This window comes from Ictalurus punctatus, chromosome 6, assembly GCF_001660625.3.
Source record: "Ictalurus punctatus breed USDA103 chromosome 6, Coco_2.0, whole genome shotgun sequence".
NCBI lineage: Eukaryota > Metazoa > Chordata > Actinopteri > Siluriformes > Ictaluridae > Ictalurus > Ictalurus punctatus.
The window spans coordinates 21,714,086-21,732,537 of record NC_030421.2 but is presented as its reverse complement, the minus strand read 5'-3'; the positions used below and the strand labels follow the sequence as shown (position 1 = coordinate 21,732,537).

The 18,452-nt window shown below is 41.5% G+C and overlaps 1 protein-coding gene across 18 annotated transcripts in view; it reads left to right on the top strand.

Annotated features, from left to right (window-relative positions):
• Positions 1 to 18,452, top strand: part of mycbp2 (MYC binding protein 2) — a 72,622-nt gene that overhangs the window by 51,907 nt on the left and 2,263 nt on the right. For 12 of the 18 annotated variants that reach the window (XM_053681005.1, XM_053680998.1, XM_053681001.1 and 9 more), the window contains 28 exons: positions 128 to 260; positions 439 to 561; positions 3,476 to 3,640; positions 4,457 to 4,555; positions 4,994 to 6,613; positions 6,718 to 6,887; positions 7,013 to 7,257; positions 7,392 to 7,559; positions 7,668 to 7,825; positions 9,567 to 9,766; positions 9,986 to 10,156; positions 10,259 to 10,419; positions 10,503 to 10,659; positions 10,941 to 11,165; positions 11,361 to 11,426; positions 11,683 to 11,922; positions 12,042 to 12,131; positions 12,238 to 12,318; positions 12,783 to 13,049; positions 13,173 to 13,456; positions 13,552 to 13,648; positions 13,737 to 13,856; positions 15,487 to 15,588; positions 15,698 to 15,826; positions 17,526 to 17,658; positions 17,780 to 17,883; positions 18,013 to 18,201; positions 18,295 to 18,402. In XM_053681005.1, coding sequence (XP_053536980.1) covers positions 128 to 260; positions 439 to 561; positions 3,476 to 3,640; positions 4,457 to 4,555; positions 4,994 to 6,613; positions 6,718 to 6,887; positions 7,013 to 7,257; positions 7,392 to 7,559; positions 7,668 to 7,825; positions 9,567 to 9,766; positions 9,986 to 10,156; positions 10,259 to 10,419; positions 10,503 to 10,659; positions 10,941 to 11,165; positions 11,361 to 11,426; positions 11,683 to 11,922; positions 12,042 to 12,131; positions 12,238 to 12,318; positions 12,783 to 13,049; positions 13,173 to 13,456; positions 13,552 to 13,648; positions 13,737 to 13,856; positions 15,487 to 15,588; positions 15,698 to 15,826; positions 17,526 to 17,658; positions 17,780 to 17,883; positions 18,013 to 18,201; positions 18,295 to 18,402 — 5,805 coding nt within the window. The remainder of the gene's footprint in view (positions 1 to 127; positions 261 to 438; positions 562 to 3,475; positions 3,641 to 4,456; positions 4,556 to 4,993; positions 6,614 to 6,717; positions 6,888 to 7,012; positions 7,258 to 7,391; positions 7,560 to 7,667; positions 7,826 to 9,566; positions 9,767 to 9,985; positions 10,157 to 10,258; positions 10,420 to 10,502; positions 10,660 to 10,940; positions 11,166 to 11,360; positions 11,427 to 11,682; positions 11,923 to 12,041; positions 12,132 to 12,237; positions 12,319 to 12,782; positions 13,050 to 13,172; positions 13,457 to 13,551; positions 13,649 to 13,736; positions 13,857 to 15,486; positions 15,589 to 15,697; positions 15,827 to 17,525; positions 17,659 to 17,779; positions 17,884 to 18,012; positions 18,202 to 18,294; positions 18,403 to 18,452) is intronic. The other 6 variants (XM_017469489.3, XM_017469492.3, XM_053680996.1 and 3 more) reach the window with 5 other exon arrangements.

Below are 18,452 nucleotides of genomic sequence, written 5' to 3'. Positions count from 1 at the left end.
ACTGCCAGTGTAATCATGATGCATTTTATTGTAAATCGTTATATACTTCACTGTGACAGCAATCTGTGCAATGGCCAGTGCTGACGCGTTGTGTGTGATGAGATAAATAATGTTGTTTGTTTATCAGGTGGTTAACCCAGAAGGAACATGGGTGCAGCTGGATAAGAACAGTGTGGTCGAGTTCTGTGAGAGCGATGAGGGAGAAGCCTGGTCCCTAGCAAGAGACCGAGGAGGAAACCAATATCTGCGTCACGATGAAGGTAAAATCACACCCGCAAACAAAACATTGAGAAATAAGTTTCTATTCATGCTTGTCCAAGGTAGTGGCTTTCAGAACAAGTCAGGACAGGCACTATAATAAATTGATCAAATTAAAGTATTGTCATGTGGAAAGCTGATAAAGTATGTCCATTTTTGGCTTTATTTTTCCTCCATCAGAGCAAGCTGTCCTAGAGCATGGTGCTCAGACTCCTCCCCCTAGCCCCTTCTCAGTGCAGGCTTTCAGTAGAACTATGGGCAGTGGGGCACAAGGCTTCGATTATGGCATCTCCAACAACAAAGGTGAGCTTAGATCACTTGAATGCAAGAAAAACCTTGGTCAGTAGGGAACACTGCCACATATACCGCACATTACATAGACAAACCAGCATTGCTCAAACCCACTATGTGTTACTTTGTGACCATCTGCCAACATTGTCGTCTTATAATACACTGCATTTCAGTATTAGCACACAGTTTGAAACCATTTCACTTTAATCAAACATTGGGCCTCATTTATCAAGCTGGATACAAACAAATTTACAGTGGGGGAAATGAGTATTGAACGCGTCAACATTTGTTTCAGTAAAGATGTTTCCAATGAGGCTATTCACATGAAATTTTCACCACACATCAGTATTAACCCAAGAAATCTGCAAATATAAAGAATTCACAACAATAAAGTCCATAAATAACGTTATGTGTAATAAAGTGGAATGACGCAGGAAAAAAAATGTTGAACACGCTAAGAAAAAGCAGTTTTCCAAGACAAGGTAAGGCAAGGAACCAGCTGAAATCCATAAGTACTTAGAAAGTAATTTTACCTCCTATCTATGCAAATTAATATCAGCAGGGTTAGTAAATTGATGGTCTATTAAAAGGCTTTTCGTTACCAAGGTGTCACACAAACATCTCATGATGGGTAAAAGCAAAGAGCTCTCCCAAGACCTTCGCAACCTTATTGTTGTGAAACATATTGATGGAATTGGATACAGACTTATTTCAAAACTTCTGAAGTTTTGGCACCTGCTTGGTTGGAATGAAAACCTGCACCCACACTGGCCCTTTGCGGATAAGATTGGACACCCCTGGTTTAGAAGAATGCGCCAAGATCACACCTGAATACTGTGGCCGATTAATTTCTTCATACAGGAAGCGTCTTGAAGCTGTCATTACAAATAAAGGCTTCTCCACTAAGTATTAAATAAATTTCAGTTAGTGTGTTCAATACTTTTTTTCTGTGGCATTCCTCTTTATTACACACAACTTTATTTATGGACTTTGTGTGGATTTCTTGAGTTAATACTGATGTCTGGTGAAAATTTTATGTGAATAACCTCATTGGAAATTTACTGAATAAAATGTTGCATGTTCAATACTTATTTCCCCCACTGTATTTGTAAACAATTCATTTAAGAAATATGGTATTAATGAAAATCCTAGTTAGTTAGTTAAAAAAAAATCCTGAGTTTAAGTAAATTTACCTATAAAAAGACTCATTCATTTGATACTAATCGAGGCTTTAAATTGTACAATTGGTATAAGTGTTACTGCAGATTTGTATGCTGATTATGCTGACAAGTTGAAATTGCTTATTTATTTCAATAGCGCACACGAATTCAATAAATTCATTCACAAATTCAGTCATTTCATGTTAATGACTTGAAAGAAAGCAATCCAGAACAAATCCAAGACTAGCCATTCAGTTACAACTAAATAAATGGCACTCTATATAAGGAGGAAGAGTTAATCTGTGCTTATGGAAGCTGCAGTGGATGAGCTGCATTGTTTGGGTAGTGCTCTTTCACGTTTTAGTCATTTTATCATTTCTCTGTTAGGTTTGTCATTTGTGGAGTTGTATCTGCAATGTTGACATATATTTTAGTATGGTTTGGCCTATGAAAACATTTACAGCCTCCTTTACTAAAAAGGTTGATAAACGAGGCCAAAAATGTATTCATTTGACATGTATTCAGTTTCAGGTTTTGTGATTCTATTGTGTGATATTGGTCTAAACATTTTGCATCTTTCGTCTTTTCGTCCGTTTTTGCATTTCACTGGAAACAATACCACATCTCATCAAAGTTGTACACATCAGTAATCTGGGCAATTGTATGTTTGTTTATTGTTTTCCTACATCTGCATATTTAGTAAAGTTTTGAGATTTACAATTACAAAGGGATTTTTGGTTCTTGACTAGTCTAGAGCTACTGATACTAGAAATCTGTTGTCTAAGGTTTATAATGTACATGTAGTTGAGCATCAAATTGAGGCTAGGTCTTTTCCCTGCGAGGCCCTGGATTAGTGTTTACTCCCTTGTTTAGGCAGCTTTAACTTTTATACATCCGCTGATCATTACCTACTATTGTCTCTAATTAGTATGTTTTGTAATATATAGCCTAGCTACTTTTAAACACAGGTGATGTATTCAGTTGTATTTGGGGAAAAATAGTTTAGATTCATTAATACATTCATTGTCTTAGCTTTTCTTTCTGTATTCTGCATGCTTATATGTTTACTGTGTGTCATGGCTAACATCAGTGCCAAATAATGTTGTCCTTGTATGCATGGGAAAGATTCTGTGTGCTACACACTTAGTCTGTCTGGTCCTACCAGGTTGTGCCCCACTTTTGCTCTCATTAGAGGACTTGGGTTAAAGCCTGAATCCTGCTGTGCTTTCTTCATTCACTGCTGCTGAGTGGTGCATCCATACACCTTTGCTGAGCAGCATGGTGTCTTATGGACCCTTCATCACTACCTTATGCACATTTATAATTACACTTCATGGTGAGATTTTTGTCAGCCAAAGTTAATCTAGCCTATGTCTGTATTAACACTCTTCTTAAGTGTTCTTTGGAGTCTTCTAACCATAACAGAACCAACAAGTATAAACCGACCATGATTTGTGCTCAACCTGGGAGTGATGAAAGAACAGCCAAGGCAATGTTGCCAAAGCCAGCACCTTACCTATGGCCTGATACACTACACCTTAAATAACTGAGGTGTGGATTTAAAAAAACAACAACAAAAAAATAAACCTGACTTACTGTCCCCAAAACCTTTACCTGTTCCCCCATAATCCATAATTCAACTAATCCACTGACACCCCCTTTGTACTGCCAGTGAATGTGCCTGTGTCGGGCATTGATGAATCTTAACATTTTATATGGTTCCAATCGTAAAAGCTATAGTATTCCCATTGTCTTCCACATTACAGGTGACCGCCTGAGTGCCATACTGAATTCCATTCAGTCTGGGCCTTTCCTCCCAGCTCCCTCCATATTTGAGCAAGCCGCCAAACCTCCCTCTTCCCTTGTCCACAGTCCTTTTGTATTTGGACAATCCCTTTCCCAGCAGCCTCAGCCACAACCACAGCTTCTGAGTAAGTCTGGCCCTCTTTGACAGTGGTGGTGCTTGCTTGCACAGGTGCACAGGGCTTTGTATTTGTTTTTGTTATTTAATATTTCTGTTTTTCTTGAAATGTCTGTGCTCCTCTCAGGCTTAGGCTTCTTGCTTTTCTGCCTCTTTTCCATCATACGCTCTTGCTGTATATTCCAATAAGTGACATTTTTCTCCCTACTTGTCCTGTAGCCGTTTTGATTCTAGCAAGTCATGCACTAACACTTATATTTCTTTTGCTCCTCATTTTTAACTGCATTTACTCATCGTATATGCTACATTTCCTGGCCTTATCTCATTTTCCTTTGTCTGATTTATACCATTTACTTTCATGATTCACTTAATGTTTTAAAGGCAACTTTGAACAGGGCAAGATTATACAAAAATGCTCGAATTGAGTTTCATTTAAAATGCCACAACTGAGTCAGTTGTACAACAAGGGCTTTTTTTTTATTATTTTAATTTTTTTTAAAAGAATATGTTTCCTTGCTGAGAAAAGTATTTATTTGGTGTGTGAATGTGTGTCTGCATTCATCTAGAGCTCTTCACCTAGCTAGTGTATGTGGAGTCACAGTCTAGGGATCAACTTCCAGTTATTGCATTAGTTATTGCTTATCTCTCCAATGGCAATATTCTTTCTCTCCCCAAGTGCTCCCTACTTCTTTTTGCATGCCTCTTTTTTTTTCTTCTTTTGCTCCTTTTTTCTGACTTCCCTCTCTCCATCCATCTCTCCTTCTCTGATGTTTTCTTTGGTTGAAATCTTGTTGCTTACTCTCCTTGCAACTGTTTTCCGCTGTAGATGCTTCATCACGCAGCCTTGCTTCAAGTGAGCGTGTGCACAAAAGCAGTGTGGCTGGGCCTGGCACCGCTCTCTCATCTCTTGCTCTCAGACAAAAGGGTGGGTAAAGCATGCCTCCTTCTAGGAGCACCAGGAGACTTACTACCGAGATGGGCTTCGTCTCATCCACTGCTTGATGCTCTATATAGTTTCCCTCTAGGTATGGATTGGAGTATGTAGTACGTAGGCTCCGAGAGATTGACTACAGAACTTTGGCATAATGAAATCTGGCCGAGCAAATTGGAAGACTAAGGTTTCAGCGGTTTCTTTGTCATGTTCCCTGTGCATCATGACATGTACCTTAATTTTTTACCCCCATTTTTTTCTCTTCGTCATGTAATTTCTGCTTTTCTTTTCACTTTTAATTTTCAGACATCATATTTTATATTTAATTTTTTATTTATTTATTTCCTTCTCTAGACAACTGATTCTCAAAACTCTTGAACTTTTGTTGGAGGCTCATAAATTGAGTAATCATTAATCTGTTATGACATTCAGGTGAGAGAGGAAATGCGACAGCTCGGTCAATGTCTCCAGCAAGCAAGCAACATCAGGAAGGCCGCGCAACTAAAGCTGACAGCCGCTCCAACCGCACTGCTGACCAGGGCAAAATCAAGACTGTTGACAGCCTGTCTGCCAGCGAGGCTCTTATCCTCAAATCAGACACAGGCAAATTACGGTCTGACTCGCACAGCCGCTCTCATTCACCCAACCACAACACCTTACAGGCCCTAAAGGTTGATGGGAAAAACTCTGGTCTCCGGTCTGAATCTCCAAATCCAGGTTCACGTTCTTCTTCACCCAAACAGAAGACTGTCATCTCAGGCAGGTCAAGTCCCTCTAGCAGCAGTTCCCCACGCTCCTCCTCGCCACATGATAAGAACCTGCCAATGAAAGTCTGTCCCTCCTCAAAGGCTCATCTAGACCCTCCTCGTGAGAGATCCAAATCTGACTCCTATACCCTGGACCCTGATGTCCTGAGAAAGAAAAAAATACCCCTGACAGAGCCACTGAGAGGCAGGTCTACTTCTCCCAAACAGAAGCATGCACTAAAGGAGGCTAAAGGGGGAAGCAGCAATTCTGAAAACTGCTCCCTGTCTCCTCATGTTGTCCAGGAGAACCTCCACAGTGAAGTAGTAGAAGTATGCTCTTCCAGTGCCCTGCTGTCCAGCGATGAAGCCAATGATGAAAATGCAGAACTGCATAATGCCGAAGAGGGCTCGTCCAAAGTACACTTCAGCATTGGAAAGGCTCCTGTCAAGGAGGAATTAGAAAGCCGTTCCTCACCTAAAATCAGCCGCAAAACCTCGAGCAGACATGTGCGCCCCAAAAAGGACAAATCAGGGCCACTCTTTAAGGGTGAGAATGTTCGTCATGCTGAGCCTGCCAAGCAGGCCATGTCACCTTCTGTGGCTGAATGTGCTCGTGCTGTTTTTGCAGCCTTCCTGTGGCATGAAGGCATTGTTCATGATGCCATGGCCTGCTCCTCCTTCCTAAAGTTCAACCCTGAACTGACCAAAGAGCATGCACCCATTCGCAACTCACTCAGCTGCCAGCAGAGCCTCGACGAGAAGGAAAGCAAGTTGAAAAACCGCCACTCACTTGAGATTTCCTCCGCTCTCAACATGTTTAACATCTCACCTCATGGCCCTGATATCTCCAAGATGGGCAGCATCAATAAGAACAAGGTTCTCTCCATGCTTAAAGAGCCACCCTTGCCTGAGAAATGTGAGGATGGGAAAGGTGAGCAGGCCTCTTATGAGGTGACCAGCCACTCCACATTGAGATCAAAGTCTCTCCTGCCCCTCACTCTCCAACACCTTGTAGCTTTTTGGGAGGATATCTCTATGGCAACTATCAAAGCTGCCACACAGAACATGATCTTCCCCAGCCCTGGTTCTAGTGCCATCCTGAAAAAGAAGGAGAGTGAGAAAGACAGCAAGAAGGCAAAGAAGGAGAAGAAAAAGAAGGAGAAAGCAGAGGTTCGCCCCAGAGGGAACCTCTTTGGTGAAATGGCGCAACTGGCCATGGGAGGCCCGGAGAAAGATACGATCTGTGAGCTGTGTGGAGAATCTCACCCCTACCCAGTTACATACCACATGAGGCAGGCCCACCCAGGTACATGGTTGACCATTTATTCAGTTGTATTTAGGTGCATTTAGTACATAATTGTTAGAAGCGTCGATTAGAGATGTGATTAATTTTATTCTCAATTATTTCAGGCTGTGGGCGTTATGCTGGAGGTCAAGGCTATAATAGCATTGGTCACTTCTGTGGGGGATGGGCTGGGAATTGTGGAGATGGCGGCGTAGGAGGGAGTACCTGGTATCTGGTTTGCGATCGCTGCAGGGAGAAGTACCTGAGAGAGAAACAAACCGCAGCTAGAGAGAAGGTAGAACTGTTTTCTCTCTCACACACACATTTGATATTTCACAATTACAGTTTGTTTTATGTTTATTCTATTGGTTTTTAATTGTGAATTAATATGTACCTGTGTGTATTTGCTGTGTGGATCAGGTAAAGCAGTCCAGGAAAAAGCCTTTGCAAGTGAAAACTCCTCGAGCACTTCCCACTATGGAGGCGCACCAGGTGATCCGTGCCAATGCGCTGTTCCTGTTATCCCTGAGCAGTGCAGCCGAGCCAAGCCTGCTATGCCACCACCCACCCAAACCCTTCCACACAAACCTACCTAGCCTGAAGGAGGGCGTTTCTGAAGAGCTGCCAAATAAAATTGGTTGCCTGTATCTGCAGACCCTGGCTCGGTACATCCAGCACTATTATCTTCGCTTCTCTATTATCAGCCAGTCAGATAGATTTTCCAATTTTCTCTGTACCCTCACACTTAATTTACAGACTTATTAAAAAATATGTATATAAAATGTTCCCGCTGTTTCAGTCAACACACAGAGAATTTTGGAGGCTACCAGGATGAAAACCTGTTCCAGGATGAGATGCGCTACCTGAGATCGACATCAGTCCCAGCTCCTTATATCTCTGTCACGCCTGATGCTTGTCCCAACGTCTTTGAGGAACCGGAAAGTAACATGAAGTCCATGCCACCTAGGTAACAGCACATTTCTTCTTCATTGATGCTTTCTAAATATTCAGCCACGGTAATCATTTCACTAGTCGAGGCAGAGATGAGTGTTTAAATCATGTATTGTTTTGGTAGCCTGGAGACAAGTCCCATCACAGACAGTGACACAGCCAAACGGACCGTGTTCCAGCGCTCTTACTCCGTGGTCGCTTCTGAGTATGACAAACAGCATTCGTCTTCTCCAGCCCGAGTGAAAGCAGTGCCCAGACGGAGAGTACACAGTGGGGATGCAGGTACTCCTTCTACTTACTGCCATATCTATAGAACATGTTCATATAAGAACGTGACTCAGACGAAATACAACATAAAACAAAGGCAACCTGAGTAAACGCACAATACTTTTTATTTATTTCCTTTTTTTTTATTGAAGCAAAGAGTTATCCTTCACCCATCACCAATGTGAAAAACTATTTGCCCCCTTAAACATAAAATCTGGTTGTGTCTCCTTTAGCAGCAATAACTGCAACCAAATACTTCCAATAACTGGAGACCAGTCTTTCACTTCCTTCTAGGATTAGGACTAGGTCTTGCTGCATAATCCAGTTGCGCTTGAGTTTCAACACACGGACTGAAGACCGGACATTCTCCTTTAGGATTTTCTGGTAGAGAGCAGAATTTATTTTTCCCTCAGTTATTGCAAGTTGTGCAGGCCCTGAAGCAGCAAAGCAGCAAAGCATCCCCACACCATCACCGTGCTTGACCGTAGGTGTGATGTTCTTTTTTTTTTTTTTTTTATGGAATTCTGTGTTTGGTTTAAGCCAGAAGTAACGGGACACCTGTCTTCCAAACAGTTCCATTTTTGACTCATCAGTCCACAGAACATTCTCCCAAAAGGTTTGAGGATCATCAAGGTGTGTTTTGGCAAAATTCAGATGCGCCTTAATGTTCTTCTGGGTTAGCAGTGGTTTTCACCTCACCACTCATGAACAGTCATGAACAGTTACTTTTATTGAAGCAAGAGAGCCCTATAGTTCCTTTGTTGATATCCTTGGCTCTTTTGTGACTTCCTTGATGAGTCGTTGCTGTGCTCTTGGAGGAATTTTGGAAGGTTGGCCACTTCTGGGAAGGTTCACTACTGTGTAGAGTTTTTCCATTTGGAGATAGTTGCTCTCACTGTGGTTTTTTGGAGTCCCAAAGCTTTTGAAATAGCTTTGTAACCCTTCCCAGACTGATGTATTTCAATCACCTTCTTCCTAATAATTTATGGAATTTCTTTCAGTTTTGGCATAGTGTTTTACTGGGTAAGACCTTTTAACCAACTTCATGCTGTTGAAAAAGTTCTATTAAAGTGTTAATTTGATTGAACAGGGTTTGTAGTAATCAGGTCTTATAGCGTGTAGTCCAGCTGAACCCCATTATGAATGCAGTTTCATAGATTTGGGGAATTAGTGACTACGGGGACTAATACATTTTCATACAGGCCCAGATGATATTGTATCACTTCTTTTGCTTCAGTAAATAACATCATCATTTAAAAACTATATTTTGTGTTTACTCAAGTTGCCTTTGTTCTATCTGAGATTTTGTTTTAATTTCTGAAACAATTTAGTATGAGAGATGAACAAAAACTGAAGAAATGTCACAGCACTGTATTATGTGCTACCAGTGCCTAATTCATAACTGAGATCTAGGACTGTTTGCACTTAGCTCTAGTTTGTTATTGATTAAATAAAAACAAAAATTTCTCAATTCACTAATATTATTTATGTACTTAGATTTTATGATGTTGGGGGGGGGGGTTTTTCTTCGTTTTTTTTTTATCTATGAAAAATGTAAAAAAATTACACTTTTGATTGACAGTGTACATCAAAGTGTCATCAAATACCATTTGGTGTAAAAAGTTTTGTGAATGCTTTTTAATTTGTGATCACCTTTTTTGTTAGTAGACATTTATGGATCGCTGAATTCTGATTCACGTTCTATAAATGTCAGTCTTGATGCACAAGATGTTACATGTATTTTTGTTCTCTATAGAAGTGGGCTCCTCCCTCCTGAGGCACCCCTCTCCCGAGCTATCTCGACTGATCTCAGCACATGGCTCCCTGAGTAAAGGGGAAAGGAATTTCCAGTGGCCTGTGCTGGCCTTTGTCATTCAGCACCATGATTTAGAGGGTCTTGAGGTGGCCATGAAGCATGCTCTGCGCAAATCGGCTTGCAGAGTGTTTGCTATGGAGGTTAGTGATGATTGGTTAGACATGTAACTAAAATATACAGTGGATATAAAAAGTCTACTCTGTTAAAGTATCAGGTTTCTGTGAAGTAAAAAAAAAAAAACCTCATTTGACATGATTCATTTTGGGTTTAACAGAGGACTGTCGATCTACTATATTGTAATATTAATTGTATGATGCAGTTAAATAGAATTCCTAATAAAGACTCTGTTTTCTCATTAGGCATTTAATTGGCTGCTGTGCAACGTGATTCAAACCACCTCTCTCCATGATATCCTCTGGCATTTTGTGGCTTCTCTCACTCCATCACCATGTGAGCCTGAGGAGGAAGAAGAGGATGAAAACAAAGGCAATAAAGACACTGTGGAGCAGGTCAGGCTGCAAAGCACAAATGTCAGTAGCTCCTTAGAGTTCACTTGCACTTACGTGTTTTTTTTCCAGCATAGAGTAGAATTTTCCTATAGTTTGAATGCTGCCTAATCTGTTTCACTGCAGGAGAAAGATTTGGGTGTGTGCGAGCATCCTCTCTCTGACATAGTCATCGCTGGAGAGGCAGCTCACCCTCTCCCCCACACCTTCCACAGACTTCTCCAGACCATCTCTGACCTGATGATGTCACTACCTAGTGGCAGTTCTCTTCAACAAATGGCCCTCAGGTGAGTGAGCCACTCCAATATACTGTTACACAGTCACCTATTTTTATGATATGTGTGACTAAACTCCCTGAAACTTCACATAGGTGTTGGAGTCTCAAATTCAAACAGTCGGACCATCAGTTTCTGCACCAGAGTAATGTGTTCCATCACATCAACAACATCCTGTCCAAATCAGACGATGGAGACAGTGAAGAGAGCTTTAACATCAGCGTGCAGTCAGGATATGAAGCCATTAGTCAGGTTGTAACAAAACAACTTTTTTTTTTGTAATATTATTTCAATATATTCTCAGGTTCTTGAGACATTTATGCTTTTTTGCATTTCTGCAGAACCAAGTGTGTTTGTATGTAATACCTTCAAGATTTGTGTTTATGTAATATATAACATGAAGTGAACAAGGTGTTGTATTTTCAACACAAAGTTTCATATAATAATATTATAATAATACAATTATAATAATCCAATAATTAATCTAATACTGTTTACATTCTCCATGTAGTAACCTATTTCTCTGAATGCAGGAGTTGTGTATGGTAACCTGTTTGAAGGACTTGACCAGTGTGATGGACATGAAAACATCCAGCCGGCCCGCTATGATTGGCAGCCTGACAGATGGTTCTACCGAGACATTTTGGGAGTCAGGGGATGAGGACAAGAACAAGACAAAGAGCATCACCATCAGCTGTGTGAAAGGCATCAATGCCACTTATGTGTCCGTGCATGTGGACAACTCGCGTGACATTGGAGTGAGTTGGGACTGGAGAGTGTCCAGATAATATAGATAATAATAATATAGATAATAAATTAATCAGTTTTGTAAAGGAGATATATATATATATATATATATATATATATATATATATATATATATGTGTGTGTGTGTGTGTATGTGTGTTTGTGTGAGTATAAAATATATTGTCTGCTCTTTTCAATTCCTTTAGAACAAAGTCACATCAATTACCTTTCTCTGTGGAAAGGCAGTGGAAGACCTCTGCAGAATCAAACAGGTAAATATGATATCCGCCTACACATTTGAAACCTTCCTGGTGCAGACATCTTTCATTATTTTGGAAGGAATCTACTGTTAAATGACTTCCACCAAGGTCATAAACTATTTCTCTAATTCTGTGACTGAAGAGATAACCAAGGCAGTCGTCTCGTATCGTTATGGCTTTAGTGATAGCAAAGCTTCATGTGAAAGCCTGTCTGATATCTGATGGTTTTTGAAGGCCTCTTTATTCAGGTGAATCTTTGTTTTGTCAGATTGATCTGGACTCAAGGCACATGGGCTGGGTGACCAGCGAGCTACCTGGCGGGGACCACCACGTGATCAAGATTGAGATGAAGGGTCCTGAGAACACACTGAGGGTGAGGCAGGTGAAAGTGCTTGGCTGGAAGGAGGGTGAGACCATCAAGATAGCAGGGCAGATCTCAGCCAGCATGGCCCAGCAGAAGAACTGCGAAGCAGAAACTCTTCGTGTGTTCCGCCTTATCACCTCGCAGGTTAGTGAGATTCTGCTTAGATATACTGTATTGTTTGACTAAATTGATGTGTCAAGCAAATCTGCACCCGAGCTTAAGATGGGTCAGTATATTATACTGAGGGCAGTGTTGTTGTGTAGGTGTTTGGAAAGCTGATTTGTGGGGATGCAGAGCCTACTCCAGAACAGGAGGAGAAGAACCTGCTGTCATCTCCAGAGGGTGAAGACAAGGTCAGCATCAAAGTTTGCCATAACCCTAGGCAATAGACATTTAAGATTTGTATTAAACAAACAGCAAGGTTGTTTGTTAATGATTTTCTGTTACTGTCATTCTTAGGCACCATCTGATGCTGATTTAAAGGAACACATGGTTGGGATCATATTCAGCAGGAGCAAGCTCACCAATTTGCAGAAACAGGTAAGTCATGATGACAGATGAGTCCTAAGCCTGTTGTACACTGTTTCATCTATGGTCACACAGAAAATGTTTCTCGTTACTTGCTAGCTGCAAACGGTACATTCATATAATATTTATTCAATATGGGATACTCAAGGCCTACAACTCATCAGAATGTGGGCTGTATTTAAGCTAGTAGATCAACTGCCCCAGTATATGTGAATGGGCTACTTGCAGAATAAAAGAAGAATAAAATCTGGTTGGACCTATCAGCATTATTTGATTGTATACAGTGGTAGATAGTGATAAATCCCTCACACTTCTCATGCATGACTCTTGTGAGTTGCATCCAATCTGAACTAAAAGGCATTGTGAAACAGTTGTGGCCAGACACATATTCTAAATTATTTCTTTTGTAAAATGGGCCTTTAGTCTAGTAAGACAAAATGCTAAATCTCTTTTGCTTTGTTTGCCTTTGTCTTTAGGTATGCGCACATATTGTGCAGGCAATTCGCATGGAGGCTACACGTGTGCGTGAGGAGTGGGAGCATGCAATTTCTAGTAAGGAGAATGCCAACTCACAGCCCAGTGATGATGACGCCTCCTCAGATGCATACTGTTTTGAATTGCTGTCAATGGTCCTAGCCTTGAGTGGCTCCAATGTAGGCAGACAGTACTTGGCCCAGCAACTCACCCTGCTACAAGATCTGTTCTCCCTACTCCATACAGCCTCACCACGTGTCCAAAGACAGGTATGTGTGTGTGGGTGTGTGAACATGGTACAGTAGAATATGCACGCGTGTTCCTTTCTCCCACACAGCACTGAAGCAAGCCATTGCTAGCATTCTGACTAATCGTTGCTTTCAATCACCCAGGTGACCTCACTGCTCAGACGTGTCCTTCCTGAGGTAACTCCTGTGCGCTTGGCCAGTGTAATCGGGGTGAAGGCTTTGCCACCAGCAGATATCAGTGACATCATCCACTCAACAGAGAAGGGTGACTGGAACAAGCTAGGTATTCTGGACATGTTTCTGGGATGCATTGCCAAAGCCCTTACAGTACAACTCAAGGCCAAGGGCACCACCATTGCTGGCATAGCAGGCATGGCAGCAGCCAAAGGTGTCACAACCGTTACATTGCCCATGATTTTCAACTCAAGGTTAGCCTGCTATGGTAAATCTGAAAGACATAAAATATTAATTGATTCATGCTTCAGTAAGCTCAGTGTTCCTTTTCCTTTCTGTTTTTGAGTAGTTACATCCGGCGAGGTGAGAGTCACTGGTGGATGAAGGGCTCAACACCACCTCAGATTGCTGAGATCATCATTAAGCTGGTTAAGGACATGGCTGCTGTAAGAACTCCCTAAAATTATTCAGTCTCAGTTCCAGTCTGTGATTATATTGGTTGTATGCTCATCAGTCGTACTTAATGCTCCCTAGGGTCATCTCTCAGATGCCTGGTCCAGAGTAACCAAGAATGCCATTGCTGAGACCATTATTGCTCTCACTAAGATGGAGGAGGAGCACCGCTCCCCAGTGCGCTGCATTGCTACCACACGGGTATGACTAAGCCTTTGATTTTTCATCACAAACCAGGTCACTGAGTCATCAGGCACGGGCTTAAAGGCACTCTCTAGCTCACTGCTCATACAGTATCTCAAAAAGTGAGTACACCCTTCACATTTTTGTAAATATTTGATTATATCTTTTAATATGACAACACTGAAGAAATGACACGTTGCTACAATGTAAAGTAGTGAGTGTACAGCTTGTGTAACAGTGTAAGTTTACTGTCCCCTCAAAATAACAACACACAGCCATTAATGTCTAAACTGCTGGCAACAAAAGTGAGTACACCCCTAAGTGAAAATGTCCAAATTGGGCCCAAAGTGTCAATATTTTGTGTGGCCACCATTATTTTCCAGCACTGCCTTAACCCTCTTGGGCATGGAGTTCACCAGAGCTTAACAGGTTGCCACTGGAGTCCTCTTCCACTCCTCCATGATGACATCACGGAGCTGGTGGATGTTAGAGACCTTGTGCTCCTCCACCTTCCGTTTGAGGATGCCCCACAGATGCTCAATAGGGTTTAGGTCTGGAGACATGCTTGGCCAGTCCATCACCTTCACCCTCAGCTTCTTTAGCAAGGCAGTGGTCATCTTGGAGGTGTGTTTGGGGTCGTTATCATGCTGGAATACTGCATACGGATCATGCTCTGCTTCAGTATGTCACAGTGCATGTTGGGATTCATGGTTCTCTCAATGAATAGCCGTATGAGTGCTGCCAGCATTGCTGCAGAGGTTGAAGGGGTGGGGGGTCAGCCTGTCAGTGCTCAGACCATACGCCGCACACTGCATCAAATTGGTCTGCATGGCTGTCGTCTCAGAAGGAAGCCTCTTCTAAAGATGATGCACAAGAAAGCTGGCATACAGTTTGCTGAAGACAAGTAGACTAAGAACATGGGTTATGAGACCAAGATAATCTTATTTGGTTCAGATGGTGTCAAGCGTGTTTGGCGGCAACCAGGTGAGGAGTACAAAAACAAGTGTGTCTTGCCTACAGTCAAGCATGGTGGTGGGAGTCTCATGGTCTGGGGCTGCATGAGTGCTGCCGGCACTGGGGAGCTACAGTTCATTGAGGGATCCATGAATGCCAACATGTACTGTGACATAATGAAGCAGAGCATGATCCCCTCCCTTCGGAGAATGGGCCGCAGGCCAGTATTCCTGCATGATAACGACCCCAAACACACCTCCAAGACGACCACTGCCTTGCTAAAGAAGCTGAGGGTGAAGGTGATGGTCTAAACCCTATTGAGCATCTGTGGGGCATTCTCAAATGGAAGGTGGACTTAGGGGTGTACTCACTTTTGTTGCCAGCGGTTTAGACATTAATGGCTGTGTGTTGAGTTATTTTGAGGGGACAGTAAACTTACACTGTTACACAAGCTGTACACTCACTACTTTACATTGTAGCAAAGTGTCATTTCTTCAGTGTTGTCATATTAAAAGATATAATCAAATATTTACAAAAATGTGAAGGGTGTACTCACTTTTGTGAGATACTGTATGTCCTGAAAAACAGCATTTCCAAATGAATTGCTCCATAGATTTTCTTGTAAATGATTTACTGTACATTATAGAGCTGAGCATTAAATATGATACATACCTGGTGTATTGTTTCTGTACAGCTCTGGCTGGCTCTTGCCTCTCTGTGTGTGCTGGATCAAGACCATGTGGACCGGCTGTCCTCAGGCCGCTGGATGGGCAAAGATGGCCAACAGAAACAGATGGTAAAGCACACTGTGTTTTAACAGCCTTCAGAGGTGCAGTGAAGATGAAAAAAAAACACAGATCCTGTTTACTGATAAAACACTCTCCAATCCTTTTGTCCCCCCACAGCCTATGTGTGACAATCATGACGATGGTGAGACTGCAGCCATCATCCTGTGTAATGTGTGTGGAAACCTGTGCACTGACTGTGACCGTTTCCTTCATCTGCATCGCCGCACCCGCTCCCACCAGAGACAGGTACACTGCCGTTTACATGACTGGGACAAATAACAAGAAGCAGAATCAGTGTAATCGAGTAGGAGGTCAGACAAATTGATTCTAAATCCATAGAAATTCTACTACTCGAGACCAATTTTATGAGATTTCATACAGATGACTAATAAGCTGTCTTTTTTTTTCTTTTTTTTTCTTTCTTATAATTGAATCATGTAATGGTGATTTTAATTTTACCATGATAATCGCAAATTACAACTATGAAGTTTAGCAACAAAAAAAAATCAATTGAATCATTAAGTAAAGGCATGACAAACATGACATTTATTAGGTGAAGCCTCAGAGCTGAAGACATCATTGCGCATCCCCAAAATAACAATATTCAAATTTGAAACATGCACTGAGAGGGGCATGTTACAAAATGGTTTAATGAGGTAAATAATTGTTGGAGCATCTTCATTTTAATCCTGAGAGACATTTTGAGGATAGTTAAAACACACTTGCAGTCAGTGTAACTGCTAAATGAAGTGTTAAGTGCTGCATTCTTCATACTTGTCCTGACAGGTTTGACTAGAAATTTCATTGCCCTGAATCTCAAAGGCATATTAGTGAACAGCAAAATCCTGATCAATGGGAAGCAGCTCAGTTTCATGAAAAAAAAAATTAATAAATAAATACAGCTGGGGAGTCCATTCAGTCTGATGAGATGCATTCTGAGATCACATTCCTGACATTGTAGTGTTAAGTTTGTACGGAACTTCTGGGCTTTGCTTGTCTATGACGGCGATTAAAAAAAACTGACAAATGTGTCACATTAAAAATAAATTTTTTTTTCTGTGGTGCATTTAATAAATGTGCAGTTTTTAGCAAAGTTTTAAATCATATATATATATATATATATATATATATATATATATATAAATGCATAATTACAGGTTATGGTTTTTGTTTTGTTTTTTTTTGGGGGGGGGGGTGAAAAAACCCTAAATACAAATCTCAAAAATTCATATTTTGGAAATACAGATTTTATGTAAATTAGGCCAAATGTAAAGCATCTGGCATTCCTAGGGAAAAGTAGATATTTTCAGAGAGACCCTAGGATTTAACCAGTCACAGCTGTTTGGCACACTTGTGTCTATGAATTGAAGAGACATGGAGTGAGTCAAAATGGAAGATGCAAACTGACAAATTGCTATTAAGAAGCTAACTTTGATCACTGTAACGATCGCCAACAAGCCAACATTACACTGGGCATATACTAGCAAGTTGGAAACTAGGAAGGAAAACTATGGCAAAAATGCTTTGCAGAGGAAAAAAAAAAATTATTTTATGTGACCTGTAAAGCTCTATGCTCCACAGTCTATCATGTAAACGCTGTATGTGTAGCAACCATTTGTGAGCTGCTAACAACAAACGCACACGGAGTTTCATGCCATGTTCACTCACTTGTTTTTCACATAAATGTCTGCTCATACGAGTGAAACTGCACTGTACCATTTGTGTCGATACTTTATAAACTAGCAACATGTTGTATAGCATTGCTGTTGACAACAATTCACATGTTTAGCAGGTTTATTTGATATTATGTATTAAATATTTTTAATGGTGTAAACCTGCCCACTCACACATACCTTTATTGTTCATCCTTTCCTGGAGTTACACTGTGTGAGTTCTTACATGTCACTTAGCGTTTGTGAGATTATGTTGATCAAATTATTTGCAGGTGTTTAAGGAAGAAGAAGAAGCCATTAAGGTTGACCTCCATGAAGGCTGTGGCAGAACTAAACTCTTCTGGCTTATGGCACTGGCTGACTCGAAGACCATGAAGGCCATGGTGGAGTTCAGAGAGCACACAGGTAACCTCTCTTGCTATAATTATAGAAATTGTTTGACTAAAAGTGTGTCCATTTCTTATTATTCATAGAAATTCCTTTGGTCCAATCTTGTGGCCGTAACTGACCGTCTAATGTGTTTCAGGTAAACCTGCTTCAAGCAGCTCAGATGCCTGCCGCTTTTGTGGCACCAGGAATGGCACCGAGTTGTCTGCAGTGGGGAGTGTGTGCTCAGACCCAGACTGTCAGGTAAGAATCAGAGCACTTCTCAGAAGATGACGAATGCACATTGCCGTGCTGGACTGTCAAACGCAATAAAAGGCAAATCAACTCCAATAGCAACATGACCACAGTTTGTCTGTGTTCGTGTGTGTGTAGGAGTATGCAAAGCTGGCCTGCAGTAAGACTCATGCGTGTGGTCACCCTTGTGGCGGGGTAAAGAATGAGGAGCTTTGTTTGCCCTGCCTGCACGGCTGTGACAAGAACACTGGCTGTCTGAAACAGGACGCTGATGACATGTGCATGATCTGTTTCACTGAGGCTCTGTCTGCTGCCCCTGCCATCCAGGTACTACACTATAGGTCAAGCAGTTAATTCAGTATTCAGATTGAAAAGTGCACTCTAGGTATGACCTCCCTCTCTTTCTGTCTTTATTCTCAGCTGGACTGCAGTCATGTGTTCCATCTTCAGTGCACACGCAGAGTCCTAGAAAACCGCTGGCTGGGCCCCAGGATAACCTTTGGCTTCATGTCCTGTCCTATCTGTAAGGTATGTAATCACACGGTTTGTATGAAGAGCAAATTGTCTTATATGATGGT